A 25242-nucleotide genomic window follows, 5' to 3' on the forward strand; every position below is an offset into this window, starting at 1 on the left:
AGCAAGTCTCTTTCAACCATTAGCCCTGCCGGTAATCTGGAGATTTTAAACATAGGCGGACACAGCAGCATGGATATAGGCGATGTGTCTGAATGGTAACGAACTCAACTGATAAAAAACAAACTCCGCCATTCTCCAATTCTCAAACAGCTCTCCCGGCAAAAATGCATGCTGCAAACCAACAGCTTTGCTTTATCAGCCCTGACAGAATTGCGGGGAAAAACATGCAACAAACCCTGTGGATCATGGAAACAAACGACCCGTGACGTGCAGACGTGGTTTCACCCAGTTATTGGGTCACAGCTTGGCAGGTCTGCCTTGCTTTCGGAAAGCACGGGCTCTCATGAATAATTAAGAAGCAGGGTCTTTTCATAGGATAAGAAAACTCCACTATGAATAATAATGAGAAGCCAACGCGTCATCTCTCCACTAGCAGATTCGAGCTACGTCACTGATTTTGATCCTGCGCCAATATTTATTTTAAACCCGGAAGATGAAATTAGCTTACAAAAGCTCAAAATGATCCAGTTTTCCCACAATTAAAGTTGACAGGTGCTAACATTGTCTTAACTGATGCTCAACACACACAAATCTGTTTAAAAAAAGTACTCCAGGGTGTCCTGAACCTTCAATACTGATGCATACAATTTATACAATATTTGCCATCTGAAGCTGACTTTGTTTACCATCATAAGGGGAGTTTTTGCTGTATCCGTGTTAATTCTGTCTCTCAGATCAAATGCTACAGTTCAGTCAGAATACTATTGTTACCAAAAACAACCAACTGTTTAAAATAGTATGTAAATTATTATTTTTTAAAAAGATCATTTAAATTTGTAGGGCATTTCTGAGGACCTGACAAAGCTAACCAATCACTAAGCTAAACATTCCACTTACCTGCCTTGTGTATAGTAACATACACACATTTTTAATAATAAAGGACAACCTAATACGGGGATTAACAATAAACCGATGCTAATGTAACGGAGGCCAGCTAGTAAGTGCTGTGCAGGTAAACCTCACTCCTCTGACCTCTAAAGGTGCTCTAGCGACAGACGCTAGAGGCCAAGGTTTTTAGCCTCCTTGGTAGAGCAACCGACTCCCATGCGGAAAGTCGCCGGTTCGATCCCAGTTCGGAGCGGGTTGGGTGGTGTAGGACTTACACTAAGCTAAATAAAACCCCAGAATATTCCTTTAAATGGCACCACAACATGACTGAAACACAGGGCCGGAGATTTGAAATAGAAATTAGCACTAAAATAATATACAGTAGGCTGCTAATTTCTATCCACAACTTCACACATGAGGTATCACGTTTTGTTTTGTTTTTATTAGTTATCAATCCTTGACGCAAGATCTACCAGCCATTAAAAAATGAAAACAAATGCATGTTTCATTATTTTGAGCACTGGTTATATAGACAGATTCATTATTCTAGTGTGATGGTGATGATTGTCTTAGCAGATGATCTGTCTTTCACAGAAGGGTGAATGCATTAATTCGCAATTAATATTGGCTCATGAATATTTAAACCAATATATCTTATACTGCTTTTGTAGATTTTTCGAGCATATCTGAGCTTTGGTATTTTGTTTTCTTTTTAATTTTAGCTTTCCTCAGGTGTTTTTAGCTTATATTCTGCTTCTTTGTGTGTGGACACAGTGTATTTACTCATGTATGGAAACCCAGTTTTGCCTCAGATTGAAAAATAAAGGAGGTAACTGTCAGGAATAAATCTGTAGTTTCAGAAATAAAGTCACACTGTGAGATATAAAATCATAATAATAACATAACTGAATCATTAAGAACATCTTCAGAATAAAACCTCCTATTGTGGGATATAGATTACATACTGTAGTCACAACTTAAACGTTGAGATTGTGAGATTTAGTCACAATTTAAAGTAAGATTTTGGTCAAATATAATATTAAATACAGTGTAAAAATTACAATTCAGAAAAATTGTCACAATTAAGACACATAAATCACAATTTAAATATTTGTTGATATATAATATTGCAGTTATGAGAAATAATGGATGAAATAAAGCTGCATTTACAAGAAATAAATCATATTTTGATATAAATTCTGAGATATTTGAAAAATAAAGTTGCATTGCAAGTACAATTGCAGAGAAACCGACTCAATTATGAGTTATTAAATCACAATTATGAGAAATAAATGTGCTGTTGTACGATATAAAGTCACAAGCAAAGTGACAAATAAAGTCAATACTGTCAGATATTCATTTGCAATCAAGAAAGTCAAACTGTGAGTTATAAAATCACAATTATATAGTCACTTTTTGCATAAAATATACACTACCTGACAAAAGTCTTGTGCCTATCCAAGTTTTAGGAACAACAAATAATAACGTGATTAATAGTTGAACATTTGGTATCAGAAGTGGCTTATATGAAAGGCAAAAGCCTCTAGATTACGCTTATTTTACCATAATAAAATATGATCATGCCTTGACTTGTGTATGACTCCCATTAGCCTGGAGGACTGCATCCACACATTTCTGCAATGACTCAAATAACTTATAAATAAGGTCATCTGGAATGGCAAAGAAAGCGTTCTTGCAGGACTCCCAGAGTTCATCACGATTCTTTGGATTCATCTTCAATGCACCTCCTTCATCTTACGCCAGACATGCTCAATAATGTTCATGTCTGGTCACGGGGCTGGCCAATCCTGGAGCACCTTGACCTTCTTTGCTTTCAGGAACTTTGATGTGGAGACTGAGATGTGAGAAGGAGCGCTATCCTGCTGAAGAATTTGCCCTCTCATGTGGTTTGTAATGTAATGAGCATGATCTCTCGCATGCCCCCATACTGAATGAAACCCCAAACCATGATTTTTCCTTCACCAAAGTTGACCTTCATGCGGGTTCCAGTAGGTCTTCTGCAGTATTTGTGATGATTCAGTTCAACAGATGATTCATCAGAAAAATCTACCTTCTGCCACTTTTCCAAATGATCAACTAAAAGTCAACTTATTATTTGTTGCTCTTACAACTGGAATCGATGACAAGACTTTTATCAGGTAGTGTATATATTTTGAGATACTGAAATAATACTGCCCATTATGCTCAAATGAAATAAATAAAACTGCAATCGGGATATAAACATAAGACTTAATTTATAAAACACAGTATTACAGTTCTGAATAAATGGAATCAAAACTACCTTATTTTTAATCCTCTGAGGCAGAATCAGGCTTCAGCATGTTTGCACTCATCCAACGCAAGCACTAGAACACAAACAAATTCAGCCATAAACATATTCTGGAATATCGCTGACAACGAAAAACACACATATCCACGACAACACATGTCCATTTTGAATTCCATAGGTAGGTATTTGCATTAATGTCATCATAAAGCTTTCATACACACACGCACACACACACACACACACACTCCATAAACGTAAGCAGCCGAGATTTTCTGAGCTCAGAATTTGAGCTCCATCTGCAAGAAAGCCAACAGAAGCGGTCAGGAAAACGTGAAGTGTAATTTTCAGTCTTTATCTGTGTGATGAGAACAGTTAATAGTTGACAGTGTTTCCACGCACACACACACACAGCGAGGGCAGAGCCATTGGAAAGGACACCATGGAGGATATGCATTTAGCATTTAGTTGTGGTTATCGGGTCTGGACTGTGAACAGCGTGGATGTCCAGTGTGTTTGCCATACGGCTGATTCGAGGTCACGTGATCTCAGCGAAGGCGATGTGATTCTGTTGACAGAGGAAGACAGAAGGAGAGATGTCAGCAAACAAACACTTCAGGACTTTCAGACACATCAGATCTGGGGTCTGTTCTTCATACCTCGTTTAAAGGAACATCTTTTTTTTGTTTGAAAAAAGACTCATTTTAAAATGTTAACACATTTTTAAATGCATTCAGCCGAACTCCAGGTCTGGAAGGAACACTTTTAGCGTAGCTTAGCATAAATAATTGAATCAGATTAGACCATTAGCAACATCTCGCTGAAAAATAACTAAAGAGTTTTGAAAATGTTCCTATTTAAACCTCAAGGCTTCTGTAGTTACAAACTGCTCCTGGGTAGATTTGAGCTTACAGACCTCCTTTGACAACAACTCTTGGATGAGTTTTGAAGAAGGAAACTGTCCTGGATCATGTCGCATTAATGAATCTTGCTAGCTCAGTATTTTAAGAATGAACCCCAAATCACTGCACCCATGATTAAATCACAGCAAACACACACACACACAATATATATATATATATATATATATATATATATATATATATATATATATATATATAAACCCCAAATCAGAAAAAGTTGGGACAAAATGGAAATCGCAAATAAAAAAAAAGTAATGATTTCTAAATTTACTTAGACTTGTATTTTATTGCACACACTACAACAAATGTTGTGTTCCTCATGAGTTTTATTGTTTGTTTGTTTTGTTTTGGGTGTTTTTAAATAAACACGCATTTCAATTTTGGTTCTTGTAACACATTTTAAAAAGTTGGAACAGTTAAGGATTTACCACTTTGTAATGTTGCCATTCTGTTTCACAACACTTAGAAGACTCTTAGAGACTGAAAACATCCAGTGATGAAGTGTTTCAGGTGTAATTTTGTCACATTCTTTCTGCAAACAAGTCTTAAGGTGGGCAACAGTATGGGGTCTTTGTTGTCGCATTTTGCGCTTCAAAATGTGGCATAGATTCTATATTGGAGATAGGTCGGGACTGCAGGCAGGCCAGTCAAGTACCTGTATCCTCTTCCTCCGCAGCCAGGACTTTGTAATTAGATGTCAGTTTGTGATGATGTCAATCTTAATGTGTCAATGTTAAGGATGTTTACATTGTTTTATTGAAAAATAAGAAAAAAAAAATTTAATATAAGAAAGAGTGTTATTATTGGTGGACAAAAACTACTTGTGTGTATATATATATATATATATATATATATATATATATATATATATATATATATATATATATATATATATATATATATATATATATATATATATATATATATATATATATATATATATACACATATATATATATGTACATACACATACACACACATATATATGTACATACACAAACACACACACAACCCCAAACCAGAAAAAGTTGGGCCAGTATGAAAAAACGCAAATAAAAAAGTAGTAATGTCTAAATTTTTTTTACTTGTATTTCATTGCAGACACTACAACAAACATTATTTAATGTGTTCCTCATGAGTTTTATTGTTTGTTTGTTGGTTTGTTTTCAAAATAAACACATTTTCCAAGTTGGATTCTTGCTATACATTTCAAAAAAAGTTAGAACAGTAAAGCATTTAACACTTTGTAATGTTGCCATTCTGTTTCACAAAACTTAAAAGACGTTAAGAGACTGAAGACATCAAGTGATGAAGTGTTTCAGGTGTCATTTTTTCCCATTCTTCCTGCAAACAAGTCTTAAAGTGGGCAACAGCACTTGCTAGTCGCATTTTGTGCTTCAAAATACACCATAGATACTCTATTGGTGAAAGGTCGGGACTACAGGCAGGCCAGTCAAGTATCTATATCCTCAATTTGTAATGTCAGTTTTAATGTTTAGTCAGTTTAAGGATGTTTACATGTTTTACTGTAAAACAAGAAAAAAATATTGAAATATAAATCTTTCATGTTTTGCATTTATGTTATATTTTATAAAAAAAATACAGTCAAAATACAGTAATTCACTAATATTGTCAAATTTTACAGTTTTAAATAATGATCCTCTGCTTTTTTGCATGTGAAATCATACTCCCATATAAAAGTGTGGGTCAGCAAAGCCTGGCTTATACTTCTGCCTCGAGTGATTGGCGTTGTCATGCATTTATACTTCATACAGTACTTCTGCTTTATACTTCTATACTTTATACTTCTGCGACCTCTTTGTATTGCTCTGCAATAACACTTCCAAAATGCTAGCTGGGAGTGTGGTTTTATTATTCCTCTGTGTCGAGTTTCTTGGCTTGTGTTTTGTTTTTTCTGAATGCTACCTTAATGTAGAAGTAGCTCAAACTCACTCATTTTGAGGCGGGACCCGGCATACATGCAACAACTGTAAACATAAGGTCAACCCAAAACAAAATGTTCCATCTGAAGCTCCTACACCAGACTCGACACTTTTAAACACTCACTTCAAACTCACTTCACACTCTCTGTCCCGCCCACACTTGTTACAGCTACCAAGCTGACCAATCGCAGAGCTTGCGCTATGCGTCGTTGCGACGTGTAGTTACATTTTTTGAGAGGTGCGCGTCAGCAGCGATGACGGCCACAGCAAGGGCTATGCATCCACGCGCAGGCTGCGCCAGAGTAATACAGGAGCATATGGCAGCTGAAGGTTAAATAAAAGCATTAGTGTTTGCCGTTGTCTGCTACCCATGGTCAGATTCATGCAGGAACTTGAAATGGATGAAAGGATACCAGGAGATTTAAACATAAGCAAAGATGCCTATAGCTTGTTACACACACCAGTGCTCACTGTTTCTTTTATACATTAGTGTTTTAATGCATTTCTAAAGTGATCCGGTGGAGTCTGAAAGTCTGAGACTCACTGAGAAGTTCTTCTTTTTGAAATTGAATATTATTTTTATTGATAACAATATTCATTCATTCATTCATTCATTCATTTTCTTTTTGGCTTAGTCCCTTTACTACAGTTTTTCTCAGTGGCTTTGGTGCATTTCTCACAACACTATTTACATTTGCACAACAGATAATGCATTTCTCAAAACAATTAGTCATTTGTTCACATCAGAGTAGCAGTTTCTCATTCCTTTCAACAAATTGCAAATGACTTTGGACATGCATCAATCGCTTTCATACAACTCTCTGCTGTTTTATAACATTATCATTTGCTTATGTCATGCCAGTCAAATTTAATTCCATCTAAAACTACTAGTCCTCATTTCATTACTTGAGTCGTTACATACAAAAATGTTAAACTAGTTGTCAAAATCTGTCAATCAAATTTTATAAAACTTTTTAAATATTTTTTTCCTGAAAATGTCTTCTAAATTGAACAATTTCATGAATGATTTACAGACCTATGTGTGTTGTGTAGGTTCAGTTCCAATATGTACATCAGTATTGTTTGCACAGTACAGTTGTGCACAGCTCTACCCAAAGGAAGTTTATGTTTGTTGTAAATAAGGGTGTATTTATTCTTTTGCACAATGCTGTGTATAATTAGATTTGTAGAGAGCATCTGCAGTAAACATGTGAAACATACATATTCAGTGTCTTGTACTCAGATACCTCACAAAATACAGTGATGTTTAATTTTACTGTAGTTTTCAAATGGCTGTGCAAATAGTAGCATTTTCAGGAAGTGTCACCAAAATCTGACTTTATTGCATTGGAGAAAATGTAAAGACTAAACTGTCATCATGAAAACATGACAAAGCCATTTGACTATCTTGTTCATAAACAATGGTGTCAGGACTTTTCATCTTGATGACACTGACACTTTCATTGACATCAACACTTGCTTTTGAGGAATGAGCTATCCATTTTGAGCAAGTGACACGCTTTTGCAGGTTATCAACTAGGTTTTGCAGTTTGTACTTGTTTCTAATTGTTTTGAGAAATGCATTAACTGTTGTGCAAATGTAAATAGTGTTGTGAGAAATGCACCAAAGCTACTGAGAAAAACTGTAATATGGGGTCGCCACAGCGGAATGAACCGCCAACTTATCCAGCATATGTTTTACTCAGCGGATGCCCTTCCAGCTGCAACCCATCACTGGGAAACACCCATACATTCTCATTCTCACACCCTGTACCGCATGTCTTTGGACTCGTGGGGGAAACCAGAGCACCCGGAGGAGACCCACTCGAACGCGAGGAGAACATGCACACTCCACACAGAAATGCCAACTGACCCAGCCGAGGCTCAAACCAGCAACCTTCTTTCTGTGAGGCGAGAGCGCTACCCACTGCGCCATTGCGTCACCAATAATAATAATTTATTATTTGTTTTTAAATAGATGTGCTGTGATAAAAAAAATAATAAATCAGGGTCTACACTTGTCTGAAATTAAACATTGCTAATGTTGTGGTTGTTTTTTTGACTAATTAAAATGTTGTGCTCTTAAGCATTTTTACTTTTCTATTTAGAAAAAAGTAGTACATATTAAGTTTTACTCAAGCACATAACCAAAAATGATAAATCCAGAGAAATTGAGATTTCCTAAGAGCTTTCCATTTTCTATCGCGGTAAATAAATGCTTTCTGAAAGGTATTCAAGTGAGAGCTTTAGCTGAATTTCAAGTAATTTCACGAAAAGCTGAACTGAAACTACCAGCTCCATTAGACAATTCATAAATAATACAGGAGCCACTTCATTAGGGACTTGACAAACATGAAGAACGATCACACACACACACACACACAAAAACATGCCGCAAGTCATATAGCAAAGTGTGACCTCAGATTTTGCCGAGCATATTATTTTTTGCTATCAGTCGTGATCCCGCAGTCTCAGAGACTTGAAGAGACAAAACCGAGATGTGGATTTTCCTCGCCTTGTCCTCCCACTTTCAACTGCATTATAGTTTCTGACAGCAATCTGTCTGGAGGAGATTTTCAGCAGAAAGCAAAGTGGAATCGTCTGCCTTTCTATCCCAGAAACCTCACGGGATGCTATACTGCATCCAACAAAAGACGGCCGGATGGATATCTCAAATAAATATCGGCATCTCCAACTAAAGCAGAAACAAAAGATTAGCATTTTTATTGGCAAAAAAAAGATCCCTGCGCTTTCATTTGCTGCACCGACGTTGTTCCCAAATGTGTTGTCATTGCTGAATAAGCAAACAAGAATAACATTTAATCCCTCATACGCTGCGGAGAGCATTCGACAGCACAATCTGGGATTATATTATTCTCTGGTTTGCTTTTACGTGAAACGAATGCGTAAATAAAAGCATTTAAAGAGTGGTACTTGCGGTCTAATTACAGCACGATAAGGCTCAGCGGTGGCCTGTGCTTTAATTAAAAGCTGTGATTCTCTGCTGTGGAAGGAAAAGCAGTGGATAGAGAGCTAAATGCAGACACCGGAACCTCAGGACTGGAGGATTTTCAAACGTCTTTCAAGTCTCTGTGGGCTTAGTAGAGCGTTTTCACTTCTGTTGGAGGTGTGCAATCGCTGTGAGTTTTTAGGTCAGCCGACTCAAACAGCAGCATCAGGTTTCAGTTCAGCTTTTTAAATGGATTCTGAAGCACCTGCTATGAGACAAGCGGACTAGAAGCAAGTGTTCGTGCGAGGAATCCTTATTAGGAGGCAAAACAACAACAAACTGGAGGCGCCTATCATGGTGTGATAACAAAGGACCTCAATAAAAGCCTTTATCCCACGTCTAAATCAGATGACTGTATCTTTTTGACTGACTGAACAATATCAATTCATATTTCATTCATGAATCAAGCATGTTTCATTTGATGCCTTGCAGACTAAAACAATATATCTATATTGCATCATTTAACTGCGATCTAGAAAAGTTACATTATGACTGGAGATCTTTAAATAAACTGCAAATTATAGGAAGATGAGGGTCTTTATATTAATATTCATTCATTCATTCATTTTCCTTTGGCTTTATCCCTTTATCCATCCGGGGTCGCAACAGCGGAATGAACCAAAAACTTATCCAGCATATGCCTTACATAGCGGCTGCAACCCAATACTGGGAAACATTCATACACACTCATTCACACACATACACTTCGGCACACACATACACTACTCAAACCAGCGACCTTCTTGCTGTGAGGCAACAGTGCTAACAACTGAGCCATCATGTCGCCCGATATTGATATTAATGTTTTTAATAAAATTTATTAATAATTATTTATAATATTATTATTAAAACCATTTTCCATATATTACAATATACAAATAATTATATCATTTCAATAATAATAATAATAATAATAATAATAATAATAATAATAATAATAATAATAATAATAATAATAATAATAATAATAACAATAACAATAATAATAATAATAATAATAATTATTATTATTATTATTATTATTATTATTATTATTATTATGTATTACAATCATGTATGGTAAAGGGTATGGTGCAGTAATTATGTTATTATAAAATAATATATTTATATAAGTATACTTATATATTTATATTTATTATAAGTATTTATAACAAAAGCTATTAATAATCAATAATAATTGTCATGATTACCAGCGATCTCTAACCACCAGAGGTCGCTGGTAAGCACTCACTTTCACATGGACTACATTTTATGGACTACATATTCAGTCATGCCACACACACACACCTGCTCCAAGTCTCCACTGATTATACTCTCACAGCTGATGCAGCTTCTGGACTGATTACACACACTACTTTAACAGCACACACACTCACTTCCTTGCCGAGTCTTGTTTACCTGTAAAGTGACAATTCAACACGTTTTCCTTAGTCTTGTTTCTCCGTGTTTTGACCTTTGCCAAGTTTGTCTGTTTGTCCCTGTTCACTGCCTGCCTTCCGACCTCTCGCCTGTTATAGTCACTACGATTCTGGATTTGCCTTTATTCATCTGTTTGCACCTGTGTTGACCCTTGCTTGCCTGACTACCGAATAAACCTGCACTTGGATCCTAACCTTGTCTCGGTTACTCCACGTGTTACAATAATGATATATTACAATAGCATAATTATTGCACCATACCTTTTACTACTACAATTTTAATTGTATATTTTAAAATGATAATCATAATAACAAAAAAAAGATGTATTACACTAATAATTGTAGTACACAATATAATGCATAACTCATGTTACACTCATATGTTACATAACATTTTAATTATGCAATTTTGCCCATCCTTGCTCCCTGAAAAGCTAATTTGCATATCGGCTTTATGTTCAGATCTGTTTCTCTCTGATGTACACACATATAGAAAGAAAAAAAAGAAAGAAAGAACGAAAGAAAGAAAAAAAGAAAGAAAGAAAGAAAGAAAGAATGAAAGAAAAAAAGAAAGAAAGAAAGAAAGAGAGCTAGACAGACAGACAGACAGACAGACAGACACAGACAGACAGACAGACAGAGAGAGAGATAGATAGATAGATAGATAGATAGATAGACAGACAGAGAGAGAGATAGATAGATAGATAGATAGATAGATAGATAGATAGATAGATAGATAGATAGATAGATAGATAGATAGATAGATAGATAGATAGATAGATAGTCAACTAACAGTTTTTGTTTAGAATGTATGTTGCATAATAATAATAAGTATATTAAATTATACAAAGGCACACATACATATTTATATATAAATATGTCTTTCTATAAATGCTCATTTGCATATTGGCTTTAACTTCAGAAGAAGAAGCAAGATCAGAAGCAACCATCAAGACTGAACTGCAAAGGACTTGAAAGCATGCAGTCGGAGATGCCAACACTCTGGGTACGCTGTAATTAGACACAGACAATTGTTGTGCTCGGTTGAAATGAGCATTATGGTGTTATAAAGATGCGTCGCTGTACTCCAGAGGTTTGGCAGCCTGAGCTTTTCACACAGGTGCGCATACGTTTATTGCCTTGTGTTCTGCAGGTGTCTGAAGCGGCTGCTGTTGCCTGTGATCCAGCTAAAGAAACCCAGGAGACGCTCTTTCAGACCGCGGGATGGCAAATCCTCATCGTCCATTCTCAGTTCTGTCACCTGAGGGACAGGATCGCACGGATACACATCTTGTTGATATGAGCGCTCAGACTGACACAATTAGGACCCTTGAGAGCCGATTGGATGGTCTGCACAGTGGACGTGTACTGTGTCAGTTGCTTTGACAGCATCGGCTGTGCTTTTGTCTGTTTGTGTGCTGTACCTGCGAGGCGATGTATTTCTCCAGCGGACTCTCCATTCTCGGCGAGCTGACCATCGGATTGCTGCTTAGGTTGTCCTGTGAATGATCATCATCCAGAAGCTGTTTGCCTTTGAAGTTATGGACCACACACACCACCTGAAAACATCCAAATATAATATTAGGGGGAAAAGTATTCAGATTACTTTGAGCCTTGATATATATATATATATATGGTTTCCGCTACCGTCATTCTTCCATGGCGGGGCGCCACGCCAAAATTCATCCCGCCACGGCTACATTACAGCTTCTCATTCAAAACATTCAATTTTTTTAATAACGGGTTATAATCACACCGATACGAATTTTAGGGTAAGTGAATTATAACAGCGCGGACTTTTCTGTAACCGTAGTAGTGCTGTGCGTCATTTATTTAACCCATTAAGGTTACTTGCTGGCTGACTGACAGACAGGTGCGTGATGCGTGAGACCCAGCAAACACGACGTATAGCCGTTTCACTTTACTTCAGGATGCATTAATACCGCTCTGTAGGTCTATTGGACACATTCATAAATATTCCTAGCAACTCTAATAAATGCTGGAGACATACTCATTACATAAATGCACTAAATCGCACTTCAGCAGTGTTTATTTGAGAGCGCAAAAGAAGATCTGCGCGCTTATGAAGCGGCTTATATTTGAGGGGGCATGCAAGAAGTTTTGTGCACGAGCAGAGGAAATCGGCGCGCAAGCAAAGAGATTCGCATGCTGTAGGCTATTACATAAATACAATCTCGACTTCTAATACTGCGCTCACGACATTTATCATTGAAAGAAAGCCACAGGCAGTTGGTAGAGCTGTGTAAAAAAAAAAAGGCCTGCCGCCACAGCTGAAAAAACTCCTAGAGGCAACACTGATATATATATATATATATATATATATATATATATATATATATATATATATATATATACACACACACACACACTACCTGTCACTTATGCAAGTTTTAGGAACAGCAAATTTCTAGTTATTTAATTAGGACAGTATGATCTGCCCGACTCCCTGAGTTCATCAACATTCTTTGGATTCATCTTCAATGCCTTCTCTTTCATTTTTCCCCAGACATGCTCAATAATGTTCATGTCTGGTGACTGGTCTGGCCAATCCTGGAGCACCTTGACCTTTTTTGCTTTTAGGAACTTTAATGTTGAGGCCGAAGTTTGAGAAGGAGCGCTATCCTGCTGAAAATTTTGCCCTCTCCTGTGGTTTATAATGTAATGGGCAGCACAAATGTCTTGATACCGCAGGCTGTTGATGTTACCATCCAATCTGCAGATCTCTTGCATGCCCCATACTGAATGTAACCCCAAACCATGATTTTTCCTTCATCAAACTTGACTGATTTCTATGAGAATCTTGGGTGCATGCGGGTCCTAATAGGTCTTTTGCAGTATTTGTGATGATTGGGATGCAGTTCAACAAATGATTTATCGGAAAAATCTACCCTCTGCCACTTTTCCAAAAGACAAAGAAATTCTGGTAACACTTTACTTAAAGGGGGTGTTCATAAGACTTTATAATCGTGACATGACATATGTCATGAATATGCATGAGACTTTTTTTGCATGCTTATGACAACTGTTATTCCCTTAGTGATGACAATTATGACATTTGAAGTGCAAAGACGCCATTGTTTATGACAACATGACAAACAAATACATCACAACTTGTCTTTATCTTTGTCAGGCAACCTGGCATCACCAAGACAACAAAACTTGTCATAGATCTGTCATAAACATGATTGTCTTGAAGCCAGTGTTGAAAAAGATTTTATTTTATTGGGAAAAAGCAAACAAATAAAGAAACTGTTTGTGAAAGTGAGTGTGAAATGTAGGGGTTCATTCGGTCCGAAATAACGCATGAACAGCTGCACTGTCAAAGGAGCGGACAATATAAAGTGCACAAACTTAATACAAACCACTGTGTAGAGCACAGTCAGGGACAATTTTGTGTCACAGTGGGAAGAGCCAAGAGTGAAATTACAGTAATTTTGTTAGCAGCCGTGTGAGAATCCTCAACCCATAAGAGGAACACATCTACTTTTGTTAGCACTCGGATAAAGAGAGGATAGATAGAATGATAGAACGATAGATGAATGGATGAATGGATGGATGGATGGATGGATGGATGGATGGATGGATGGATGGATGGATGGATGGATGGATGGACGGACGGGTGGGTGGGTGGGTGGATGGATGGACGGACGGGTGGGTGGGTGGGTGGATGGATGGATGGACGGGTGGGTGGGTGGACGGACGGACGGACGGACGGACGGACGGACAGACAGACAGACAGAGACAGACAGACAGAGACAGACCGACAGACAGACAGACAGACAGACAGACAGACAGACAGACAGACAGACAGACAGACAGACAGACAGACAGACAGACAGACAGATAGATAGATAGATAGATAGATAGATAGATAGATAGATAGATAGATAGATAGATAGATAGATAGATAGATAGATAGATAGATAGATAGATAGAACGACTGGTAGAATGATAGATAGATAGATAGATAGATAGATAGATAGATAGATAGATAGATAGATAGATAGATAGATAGATAGATAGATAGATAGATAGATAGATAGATAGATAGATAGATAGATAGATAGATAGATAGATAGATAGATAGATAGATAGATAGATAGATAGATAGATAGATAGATAGATAGAACGACTGGTAGAATGATAGATAGATAGATAGATAGATAGATAGATAGATAGATAGATAGATAGATAGATAGATAGATAGATAGATAGATAGATAGATAGATAGATAGATAGATAGATAGATAGATAGATAGATAGATAGATAGATAGATAGAACGACTGGTAGAATGATAGATAGATAGATAGATAGATAGATAGATAGATAGATAGATAGATAGATAGATAGATAGATAGATAGATAGATAGATAGATAGATAGATAGATAGATAGATAGATAGATAGATAGATAGATAGATAGATAGATAGATAGATAGATAGATAGATAGATAGATAGATAGATAGATAGATAGATAGATAGATAGATAGATCTAAAGGAAAACAAGGAAGCTTCATAATCCAGCCTTGCATAAATGCATGTATAAACAGAGTTGTGTGTTCTGCTTGCACAGCTGCTGAATATAATTCTTCAGTCCAAATGTGCATCTGTATGTTGCTGAGCATCTGTTTTTTTGACTTCTGTGCAAAAGCTGTTGATGATATTAATAAAAAAGCTCCAACACAGCAGCCAAAGGGCCAAAGTAGGTCACATATTCTGTTGGTAGTTTATATTCAGTCGTCATATATGCAGCTTCTGGACTTCCAGCTAAACAGAGCATGCTTGAATTACTAGCCCATCTCAGTAGAAATGAGGCCGGTATCTTGTAGAATGGGCTCCTTATGAGAATGGAAAGCTTATAGCACATGCAATTTCAATAATTGGAGCGTGTCAGCTAATCACGTGATTCTTTGTGCCTTTCCTCCAACAAAACGGCAGCTAAATGCTTTCATAAATCACAATCATAGTCGCCGGAGAGGATTCATAATGGTTTTGCAGCAGGGATAAACACTTCTGTCTGACCCTCAAGACCAGAGGCTGGAATGCCAGCAAGACCCAGAATGGAACAAATACATGACATGTTTTTTATATTTGCTGAAGAAAATCTGAGAGGTGCTTCAGGATGTCTTTCTTGTTTTAACAAACGAAAAAAAAGAAGTCACAGAGATAGGTGAATGTACCAGGATGAACATGGTAATATAATTAAACTAATATTTAGTGGTGGGCTGTTATCGGCGTTACAAAAAACATCGCCATTAATCTATTCTCAAAGTTGGGTTGGGAGCTGGGTTTATTCTATGCAAGCTATGATGACTTTCACCTTGGTATTTTAGCACTGATGTATACCTGGTCGAATTGCACTGTAGGTGGCGAGAACGAGTCTTCGAACCTGTGTGTATTCCTACTGTGAAATTACCACATCAAATGTGAAGTGCTAACATAGATGGAGTTTACTAGAGTGAATCTAACTAATGTTAGCTCCACATCTAACTATTAGGCACCTGTAGAGTTTATGCATTAGAGTAAAACATATGCAAATATATTGGACCTGGGTGCTTTAAAATGAATCAAGGTGAATTAAAGTCAAACCGGTGAGCCATCTGACAAAAAAGTGCCCATCTGAATCAAATCAGCCCTTCTGGATCTTTCACCTACTTCAAAGAAACTACTGACTACGTTTTCCGAATGGAAAGAAAAAAATCTTCTGCATTTTGCGATGTGTGTGTGTAGTCCCTTACTGACTGCCGAGTGTGTAGATCTTGTGGGAAAATATGGCGAAATGTCCTACATGACGGTAATAGTTTGATTGCGGTGTTTACTTCAATAATGCCACTAATATATGCATACTCCACATGTCTTAATTCCATTTTCTGTTTAGTTCAGTTAAGATTAGTCGGATTAAGGTGATCAAAAATCGCTGTTTCGAGCTTATGTAGGCCAACAGTTCAAAATTCATGTTTAACTGAATAAACAGCTAGTAAACACAAGTACATCTTATTGAACATAATTTATTTTCATCACCAATTTTCATAGTAGAACAGTTTCTCAAGCAGTTTGTGATGCATTTTGGAGACAGGAGATGAGCCCCTGGTCTAATGCGCCATCTGGCTTGGGAAACCCGTTCTCAAAAACGTACTTTTAGTCATTATTTGGGTAGCACACATATTCTGAATGCCAGAATTCAAATGAGCCATTTTAATCTAGATTACTCTAGATTAATTCCAAGATTACAGTGAGATTAAGCTAGATTTAAAAAATGTATCTATGCCCACCTATACTAATAATACAGCCCCCAATTCCCTCCAAAAAAGACAATTGCATGAAAAAAGACTTTTGCCTGTACTGTTTTAACTTTAAAGTTACCCATTATGCTATTGTACAGGTTCCTATTTTTGTTTTGGAGATCTCCTAGTTTTACGGGAAATTTTCTTATTGTATCCATTGTAGCGTGTGAAAAAAAAACAGCCACAAAAAAGACAATTTTAGAGAACTCATATTCTTTTTGAAAAGTTCTGGTGTTATTTTATGTGAGGAAAACCACTTTGTTGAGAGATCCTTACCTTGTGATATCATTAATGATCAGAGAGTGAATTAAATGGTCTAAAAACATTTCATAACTACTGTTTTATGTGATGCTAACTTAAAAAAAAAGCAAATATTTGTATCAAGTCACTCATTGCATCATGCAAATTTCCATTTGGGTGCAAGACTTCATGTTTAGTGCCATAGGACTCTATTTTAACAATCTAGGTGCAAAGTCTAAAGCGCAGGGCGGAAAAGCATTAAAGCATTAAAGCATTGTCTGAATCCACTTCTGCTATTTTAAGAATGGAAAAATACGGTCTGCGCCATGGCGCATGGTCTAACAGGGTTGTGCTTATTCTCTTAATGAGTTATGGGTGGGTTTTGTCCATAACATGCATTAAACCAATCAAAACCTCATCCCCCATTCCCTTTAAGAGTCAGTTGCATCACGCCGTGTAAATAGCAATATAGCTACTTTGTAAGTGGAAAAACTGAATGCTTCACATTTGGAGATCGTGGAAAAGGAATGAGCCTCCTCCATTCGGCCTCTTTACTTTCTCTTTACTTTCGTTGAGTAAGGAAATGGTGTTGTACACACTCCACTGAAGACATCCATTAGCCTACATATTCAATTTAGTTTGTTAAGCGCAAAGATTTGTTTCAAAACTATTTCTACATTCAATTATAATTTCCAGAAAATGAAAACATGAAAAATAACAACGAAGTGTGGTCAAAAAACTGTTATATCCAAACACACGTCCTATTCTTATGCTGTGTTCACACCAGACACGCGTCAAGCACGAGTGATTTACATGTTAGGGTTAGTGAAGTACATGTTATGGTGCGATAACCAATCAGGAGCTTGCTCTTGTGGGGGCGTGATTATGACGTAGCGCCTGTTGTTGGTGTCCCGGGGGAAAATCCTCCTGCCTCTACTGACAACAGTTCATCAAACTGAGCTCATCTCAGTCAGAAGCACAGCTAAATGCTTCTATTATCCAGGTTAAGTTTCTGGAGGAGTTTATCAGCTCAGAGCTGGCTGCACCTCTGAATGGATCTAGTGGACTCAGACACTGCTCCAAACAAATCGACGCTGTTTTTCAGCCTACGTAAAGCACATAAACACAGTTATTTTCTAAATAAAAAATCTATGTTAGCCTTTTAGCAACGAAGCTACAGTCACGGAGCAGACAGAAGCTCTGCCCATGATGAGAATCCGCAACTGTTCTGAAGTAAATTTGACGAGCGAATGAAGCGAATTTTCACGCGCGAATGAAGCGGAATTTCACTCGCAAATGAAGCGAGTAAACTTAAAATGTTCACGCATCTATTTACGCATGAATATCGCAATTTATACACGCGTTCCGCGTCTGGTGTGAACAGAGCATTATGCCCAATATGGTGATGCATACGTCTCCCGACAGGTGGACAATCAAGACTCGTTTTATTCAAACAAATATAAATTTGCATATAATGAATAATAATGCTAATAATAATAATAACATTATACAAATGCAAATTGTCATGAATAAACAGAAAAAAGACCCCCACATGAAGAAGGCATAGAGGTAATGTTTTTTATTTTTATGTAGAAAATAATCTTGTAACATTTTAATCCTTTACTTTTTAATTGCAGCCCGTTTCACAATAATACACAATAAACTAACAGAATATACATTTAAACAGACCTTATGTCTCCTCAAATGGATGTTGAATAAATTCTGAACTAATCTTTCTCTAATTTAGCATTCTGACGATGAGCTGTGATAGGATGAGATGTGGTCTAATACAGTCTTATTTTCAAAATAAGAGTAAGCATAAATGCATTTAAGTGGCATCTTAATGATTAATGACAATCAATAATGATAGATGAGTTAGTTAATGACATGATAAATGAAATAATTTAATAAAAGTTGAAAGTTGGCATCAAAGAGCAATATTGTATCGTTCTAAGCTCTCACGTTTCCGACACGCCAATGACCAAAATCCTCAAACACAAGAAATGCGGTTTGTTCAGCACTGACACTACCTTCCCTCAGACAAAATAATAGCTCAAATCAATCAAATAATCATTAAAGAGCTCAGTTTGACAGTTCATTACTAGGGAAATCTCTGAGAGACCATTTAGAAATTCCGCTCTTTATCTCGACAGTGACTGGAATGAAGACAGTAGTTATGAAATGTTTTTGGACTATTTAATTCACTCTTGGATCATTAATGAAATCACAAGGGAACGATCTCTCAACAAAGTGGTTTCTTGTGACATTCTTCAGCTAAAATGACACTCAAACTTTCCAGAAAGAATATAAGAGTTCTCAAAAATCTTCCTTTTTGTGGCTGTTTTTTTTCTCTTTGGACACTTAACAGTCTTTGTGGCTCCATTGCTTCTAGGCATCTTAGCCCCTGTGTGGCCTACATCACAGCAATGTTTTCATCTATTCTTTCGGGACTTTTATCTTTCATCCCAAATCAGGCTTCATCTTCGCAACCGGCTAGAGGCAGTTGTGAAGGAACACATTTGAATGCTTAAACATGGACTCTCTCATTAGAGGTGCTTGCTAAGACAAACATCCCTATTATTATTGCTCATATACTCTGGGTTATGATGAGTTTACTGAAATCCATGGCTTTAATTAATCTGAGACTAGGAAACTTATTAAAAGCAGCTCTTTGTAAGTGTTAAATTTTGTGAACTAAAATAAGTTTTAAGTTTTGGGGGACACTTTTTTTGGTGACATGATTAAAAAAAAAATTAGACAACTAATTAATTACTAATTAAAATGCCATTAATAATGAAATAATAAACCAAACATTAAAATAATAAACAATTATTCTATTCTAAACTAAATATAGAGTGGAGGAACTATGACGTAACCTTGTAGGCCAATCAGCTGCTAGCATAAAACTGACTCCCTCTATAAAATCCCCATAGGATTTTCAAAGATTGCAAATAATAAGATCTGTGTTCAAACACAGTTCATTACGGTTACATGTTTAGTCCAACCGGATAATCCTCACATGAATATACAACTTTTAGCACTTTTGGATCTTAAATGCAAACACAAGAACTGAAAAGCTAACATTAGGCTATAAACGGACTACAGTGCCTTCGGGATACTTGCCTGTTACGTCAGCACCACCCTGCTACAGACAACTTTTCAAGCTTATTTTTAGAAATATGGTCCATGACAAAGATTTACTCTCTCGGTTTATTATAATATAATCCACGCTATATATTATAAACAAATACAAATACGCAAAAACACATATGCATAGACCTACAGGCTTTTTTTATGTGGGAAATACATTTGTTTTGCTTCACGGTTGTTTTAAAACACGTACTGTATGTTTTTAAATATGTGTCTACATAGTATTATCATTAGACATATTTAAATAAGTGTATCACGCACATGCACACAGCCCTCTTATCTTAGTAATAGACGACAGAAGAGGCGTGAGTGCCTGCTAATTCCATCATGGACACATAACAGCATTCAATATTCTTTTTTGTCATGAAGTACAGCGAAAAAGCAGCTCATACAGTCACATATGCTTTAAATTGTAAAGAGGAGTGCAAATATTGCAGTTGACACAGAGTTAAATGTGTTCAGATGATGAAAAAATGATGAAAAATCAATTGATCACATTAAAATGACACATTTTAACAAGTTTTTTCACACCTTTGCTTGACTGAGAACAGGAAGGAGACTACGCATAAAAGTAATAAAAATGTCAACATTCTTTAATTTTTTTTCTGTCCATTTCAAATTGACGTCAGGTCAGTATAAAACAGTATAAAATCTTAAAATTAAATTATCTAATTGCTGATTTTATAACAATACTAACTTGAAAATTATAACATTTAACTTTAATTTTGATGTTTACTGCTTTACTGCCGTTTGGAAGGATGACAAATGTCAACTATCATGGATAGAAGACTTTAAATTACACTCAGATACGAGCTGAAACAACACAATTATTAAGAAATGATAAAGAAGCAAAAAATAATTAATAAATAAATAATGACCTGACATGTGATGTTCATTGAGATGAACTCAGGGTCCAAAAAGGTCAGAAAAAATATGCTTTAATTTTGTATTTTTTTCTATGTGCAATATCAAACTATTTTCTATAAAACAAGTAGTTTGGTATTGATCATATAAAAATAAAAACAGATTTTAAAAAGAGAATTAAGACTAATAGTAAAAACTAATAAAAAATATAGACCTCAACGTAGTCTGCATTATAATTTTATTTATTTTTGTACCATTATAAACGTCTTTGCTGTCACTTCAACTTTATGCATCCATCCGGAATAAAACCACAAATTACTTCAAATATAACATATTTTATAACATTATACTATTTGACACCAATTAAAAATTCCTAAAAATAAATAAATAAAAAATAAATAAATAAAATAAATAAAAAAATAAATAAATTAAATAAATGAATAAATAAATAAATAAAATAAGTAAAAATAAATAAATAACTAAAAAAAATTATTAAATGAATAAATATATGAATAAATAAATAAATAAAATAAGTAAAAAAAATTAAATTAAATAAATGAATAAATAAATAAAATAAGTAAAAATAAATAAATAATAGAACAAAAAATTTAATGAATAAATAAATAAATGATTAAAATAATAAATAAATAAATAGAAGATACATAAATAAACAAAATAATAAATAAATAAATGAAAAAAAAATGAATAAATAAATAAATCAAATAAATAAATTAAATAATAAATAAATAAATGAATAAATAAATAAAAGATACATAAATAAATAAAAGATTATAAATAAATAAATAAATAAATAAATAAATAAATAAATAAATAAATAAATAAATAAATAAATAAATAAATAAATAAATAAATAAAATGTGAAAACCTTCCAACTGGGAATGCTTTAGTTTATCGCACACAAGCAAACAAAATCAACAAAACAGTCTCAAAGATATTTTCTTATATACTGTACTCTGTAAATTCAGTCATTCCACAATGGCAAGCCGACCTAATTAGCAGCTAGCATGAAGTAAAATCCCATTCTGGAGTTTATTCTACTGCATGTGCCAAATTTTGGTCTTTGTAGACATTTCTGCATCCTCAGAATGGAGGAGAGAGCTTGGGATTTGATACGTTACATGCCAAATTTACCACAAGTGAGCCTGAATTTCATGGATTTCATGACTTTGTTTTATCCTAAAACGCTGTGTTCTTTCTGAAATTTGCTGTATTGATTCCACCAGCTTAAACCCAGTTGGGACAGAAACAGTGTTTTACTCCTGCAAGACTCGCTGCATATCTTTAAGAGGTCAGACCCAGAGGACACAGATATAAACGCATTAGCATCTGCTCACAGTGCTTGTGTCCAGAGAGAAAGCTTGTAAGGGTGTCCATGTGTGGGCAGACTGAGGGTGAAATCCATCTTCCTGAATTTGACAAAGCAGAAGGTCTGCAACAGGGCTGGATGTTGGCTTGGGTTTTAGCTGGCTGGCCTCTATAGTGTCAGTATGTAAGCAGTTCTTCTACTTAGCTTAACAACAGCCAACATTATCCTTGCTCTATCCTATTATCCTTGCTGGATGAGCTTTGTGTAATTTGGTCTAGACTTCTGTCACTCAACTCCATGTCTGTCCTTATTGCTAGTGTGGCAAAAAAATTACTATTAATTTATTCATCCTCATAGTTTGTTACAAATCTGGATGTGATAGCTTCAGGTATATAATAAAAAAATGGGTTATTGGTTTAATGTTAGAAGTTTGAAGCTTGTGCAGCACAAAATCCATCCAAACTGAATCACTGATCATAACATGATTAATATTATTTTAATATTGGATTATTGGGTTTTATTGTCTTTAGTTAGGTCACCAGTGCAGACGTAATTTGAAGTGTAGATTGAATAATTAAAGATTAAATAGCAAAACAACTAGATCTTTATTTATTTATAGGCCTAATCATGATATAACCTAATCAGATGATAATCCTATACTCAAAGGGCCATGAAACCCCCATCTCCAGGGGGGTCCAGCTTTGTTTAGGTGGGAGTGTCGAGTGGCGAAAGAGGGAAGGGTTTGCATGAAAAGGGGAGTTTCAGTACATGCACACACTGATTTTCACAGAGGCAACACAGAGAGGAGAGACAGGGGAGAGACAGTGACTCAGTTACATGGATATTAGTCATCTAATTATTTGCCTTAATATGATTAAGGTGAGGCCTCAGGGTGGCGCAGTGGGTAGCACAATCGCCTCACAGTAAGAAGGTCGCTGGTTCGAGCCTCGGCTGGGTCAGTTGGCATTTCTGTGTGGAGTTTGCATGTTCTCCCCGTGTTGGTGTGGGTGTCCTCCGGGTGCTCTGGTTTTCCCCAAAAGTCCAAACGTGGTACAGGTGAATTTGCTAAGCAAAATTTTCTGAAGTGTATGAATGAGTGTGTATGGATATTTCCCAGTGATGGGTTGCGGCTGGAAAGGCATCCGCTGCACAAAACATATGCTATATAACTTGACGGTTCATTACGCTGTGGCGACCCCAGATTAAAAAAAAAGGACAAAGCTTAAAAGAAAATGAATGAATGGATGATTAAGGTGTTTACATGAGTTGCTTTATGAATGCTCCTTTCATGATCTCGTTTTATATGTTATAGCACAAAATTCAACAAACATTATTGCATCATTGCATTATCTAACCAATCTTCTGTCTCGCTACAATCCAACTCGCTCTTTAAGGTCTCAAAACTTAGGGCTTCTGGTAGTACCTAGAATAGCAAAGTCGAGTTAAGGAGGTCAAGCCTTCTCATATATGGCTCAAAAACTCTGGAATAGCCTTCCTGATAACGTCCGAGGCTCAGACACACTCTCCCAATTCAAAACTAGATTAAAGACCTATCTGTTCAGTAAAGCATACACTTAGTGCACCACTTAGGGGGCTCCCACACAGGTTATGCATCTTGTTGATATACACTGTGAACATCAGCTACGCTAATTATTTTCTTTATTCTCCATTTCCACCTGGGGATACTCTTCCCGAGGCCCTCAGACTATGCAGAGTCACTGATTCGATCCAAGACCAATGATGAGATGATCCCAAGGTTTCCATATCCTGGACCAGGCCGAATCCCGAGCAGCTACTGTGATGGTCATGGAAGAGTGGAGAACATGAGACTGATTCCTGTGACGCTCCAGAGACAGACGAGTCTTCGCTGAGGCCAGCTTCCAGCCTCCGCCACTGAGACTGCAGCTCTGCACAAGACGTTTGGCCAGCGGAGAAATTAAAATGATCGTGTCCAACTGAGTCTGGTTTCTCTCAAGGTTTTTTTTCTTCACTTCCGCCATTAGTGAAGTTTTTTTCCCTCTCCGCTGTCGCCACTGGCTTGCATGGTTTGGGATCTGTAGAGCTGCGCATCGTTGGATTTGCCCTTCAATATTTGGACTCTCAGTAGTGATTATTAAACCACACTGAACTGAGCTAAACTGAACTGAACTTAAACACTACAAACTGAACTACACTGTTCCAATTTACTGTTACCTTTTATGTGAAGCTGCTTTGACACAATCTACATTGTATAAGCGCTATACAAATAAAGGTGAATTGAATTGAATTGAATTGCCACGCTATCCACATTTCCTCTGGAGTTTCATGTAATGCTAGTGTTTTATGCTAGTTACCAAGTTTAACATGTTGCTAGCAATAATTAGCATGTAGCTTATATTAATTAGTAAGATGTCAAACATATTTGTAAAGCTGAAATTGTTGCTAGGATGTTTTAACACTCATTTATAGTTTTTTATGAAGTCTCTCAGTCCTTGTTCTACTTCTCATTTGTGTATAAAGTATTGCATTAAAGTATGTCTGTAATAGCCCAACAAAAACATATAACAGCAAAATGATGGAGCACTTACTAGAAAGGTGGCGATGGCCACACCGATGATAAACCCGGCGATGACATCAGACCAGTGGTTTCGATACTCCGCCACCCTGTTTATACCTGTTAGGAAGGCCAGACACATCAGGCCCAAAGACATGACTGGTTTAGCCAGACGAGTTCCTTTGGCTTTCACTGTAAATGTGATGTACATCTGAAATCACAAAGAAAAAATGTATAAATAATAATTTTATTATAATATTTATATATATTATAATATGTTTATTATAATAAATAACATTTATTAATTTTAATACATTATTTTGGTGGTTCATTCTGCTGTGGCAACCCCAGAT

At 36.1% G+C, this 25242-nt stretch overlaps 1 protein-coding gene across 4 annotated transcripts in view; it reads right to left on the minus strand.

Annotated features, from left to right (window-relative positions):
* Nucleotides 1–2095: 2095 nt before the first annotated feature.
* plppr5b (phospholipid phosphatase related 5b) overlaps nt 2096–25242 on the minus strand; it is a 103904-nt gene continuing 80757 nt past the window's right edge. For 2 of the 4 annotated variants that reach the window (XM_056451164.1, XM_056451165.1), the window contains 3 exons: nt 24924–25100; nt 11894–12028; nt 2096–3743 (listed from right to left, as the gene is read on the minus strand). In XM_056451164.1, the coding sequence (XP_056307139.1) occupies nt 3714–3743; nt 11894–12028; nt 24924–25100 (342 nt within the window). In that variant the 3' untranslated portion in view covers nt 2096–3713. Of the gene's footprint in view, nt 3744–11601; nt 11731–11893; nt 12029–24923; nt 25101–25242 lie in introns of those variants that run through there. The other 2 variants (XM_056451162.1, XM_056451163.1) reach the window with 1 other exon arrangement.

Source organism: Danio aesculapii, chromosome 24 (assembly GCF_903798145.1).
Source record: "Danio aesculapii chromosome 24, fDanAes4.1, whole genome shotgun sequence".
Taxonomy (NCBI): domain Eukaryota; kingdom Metazoa; phylum Chordata; class Actinopteri; order Cypriniformes; family Danionidae; genus Danio; species Danio aesculapii.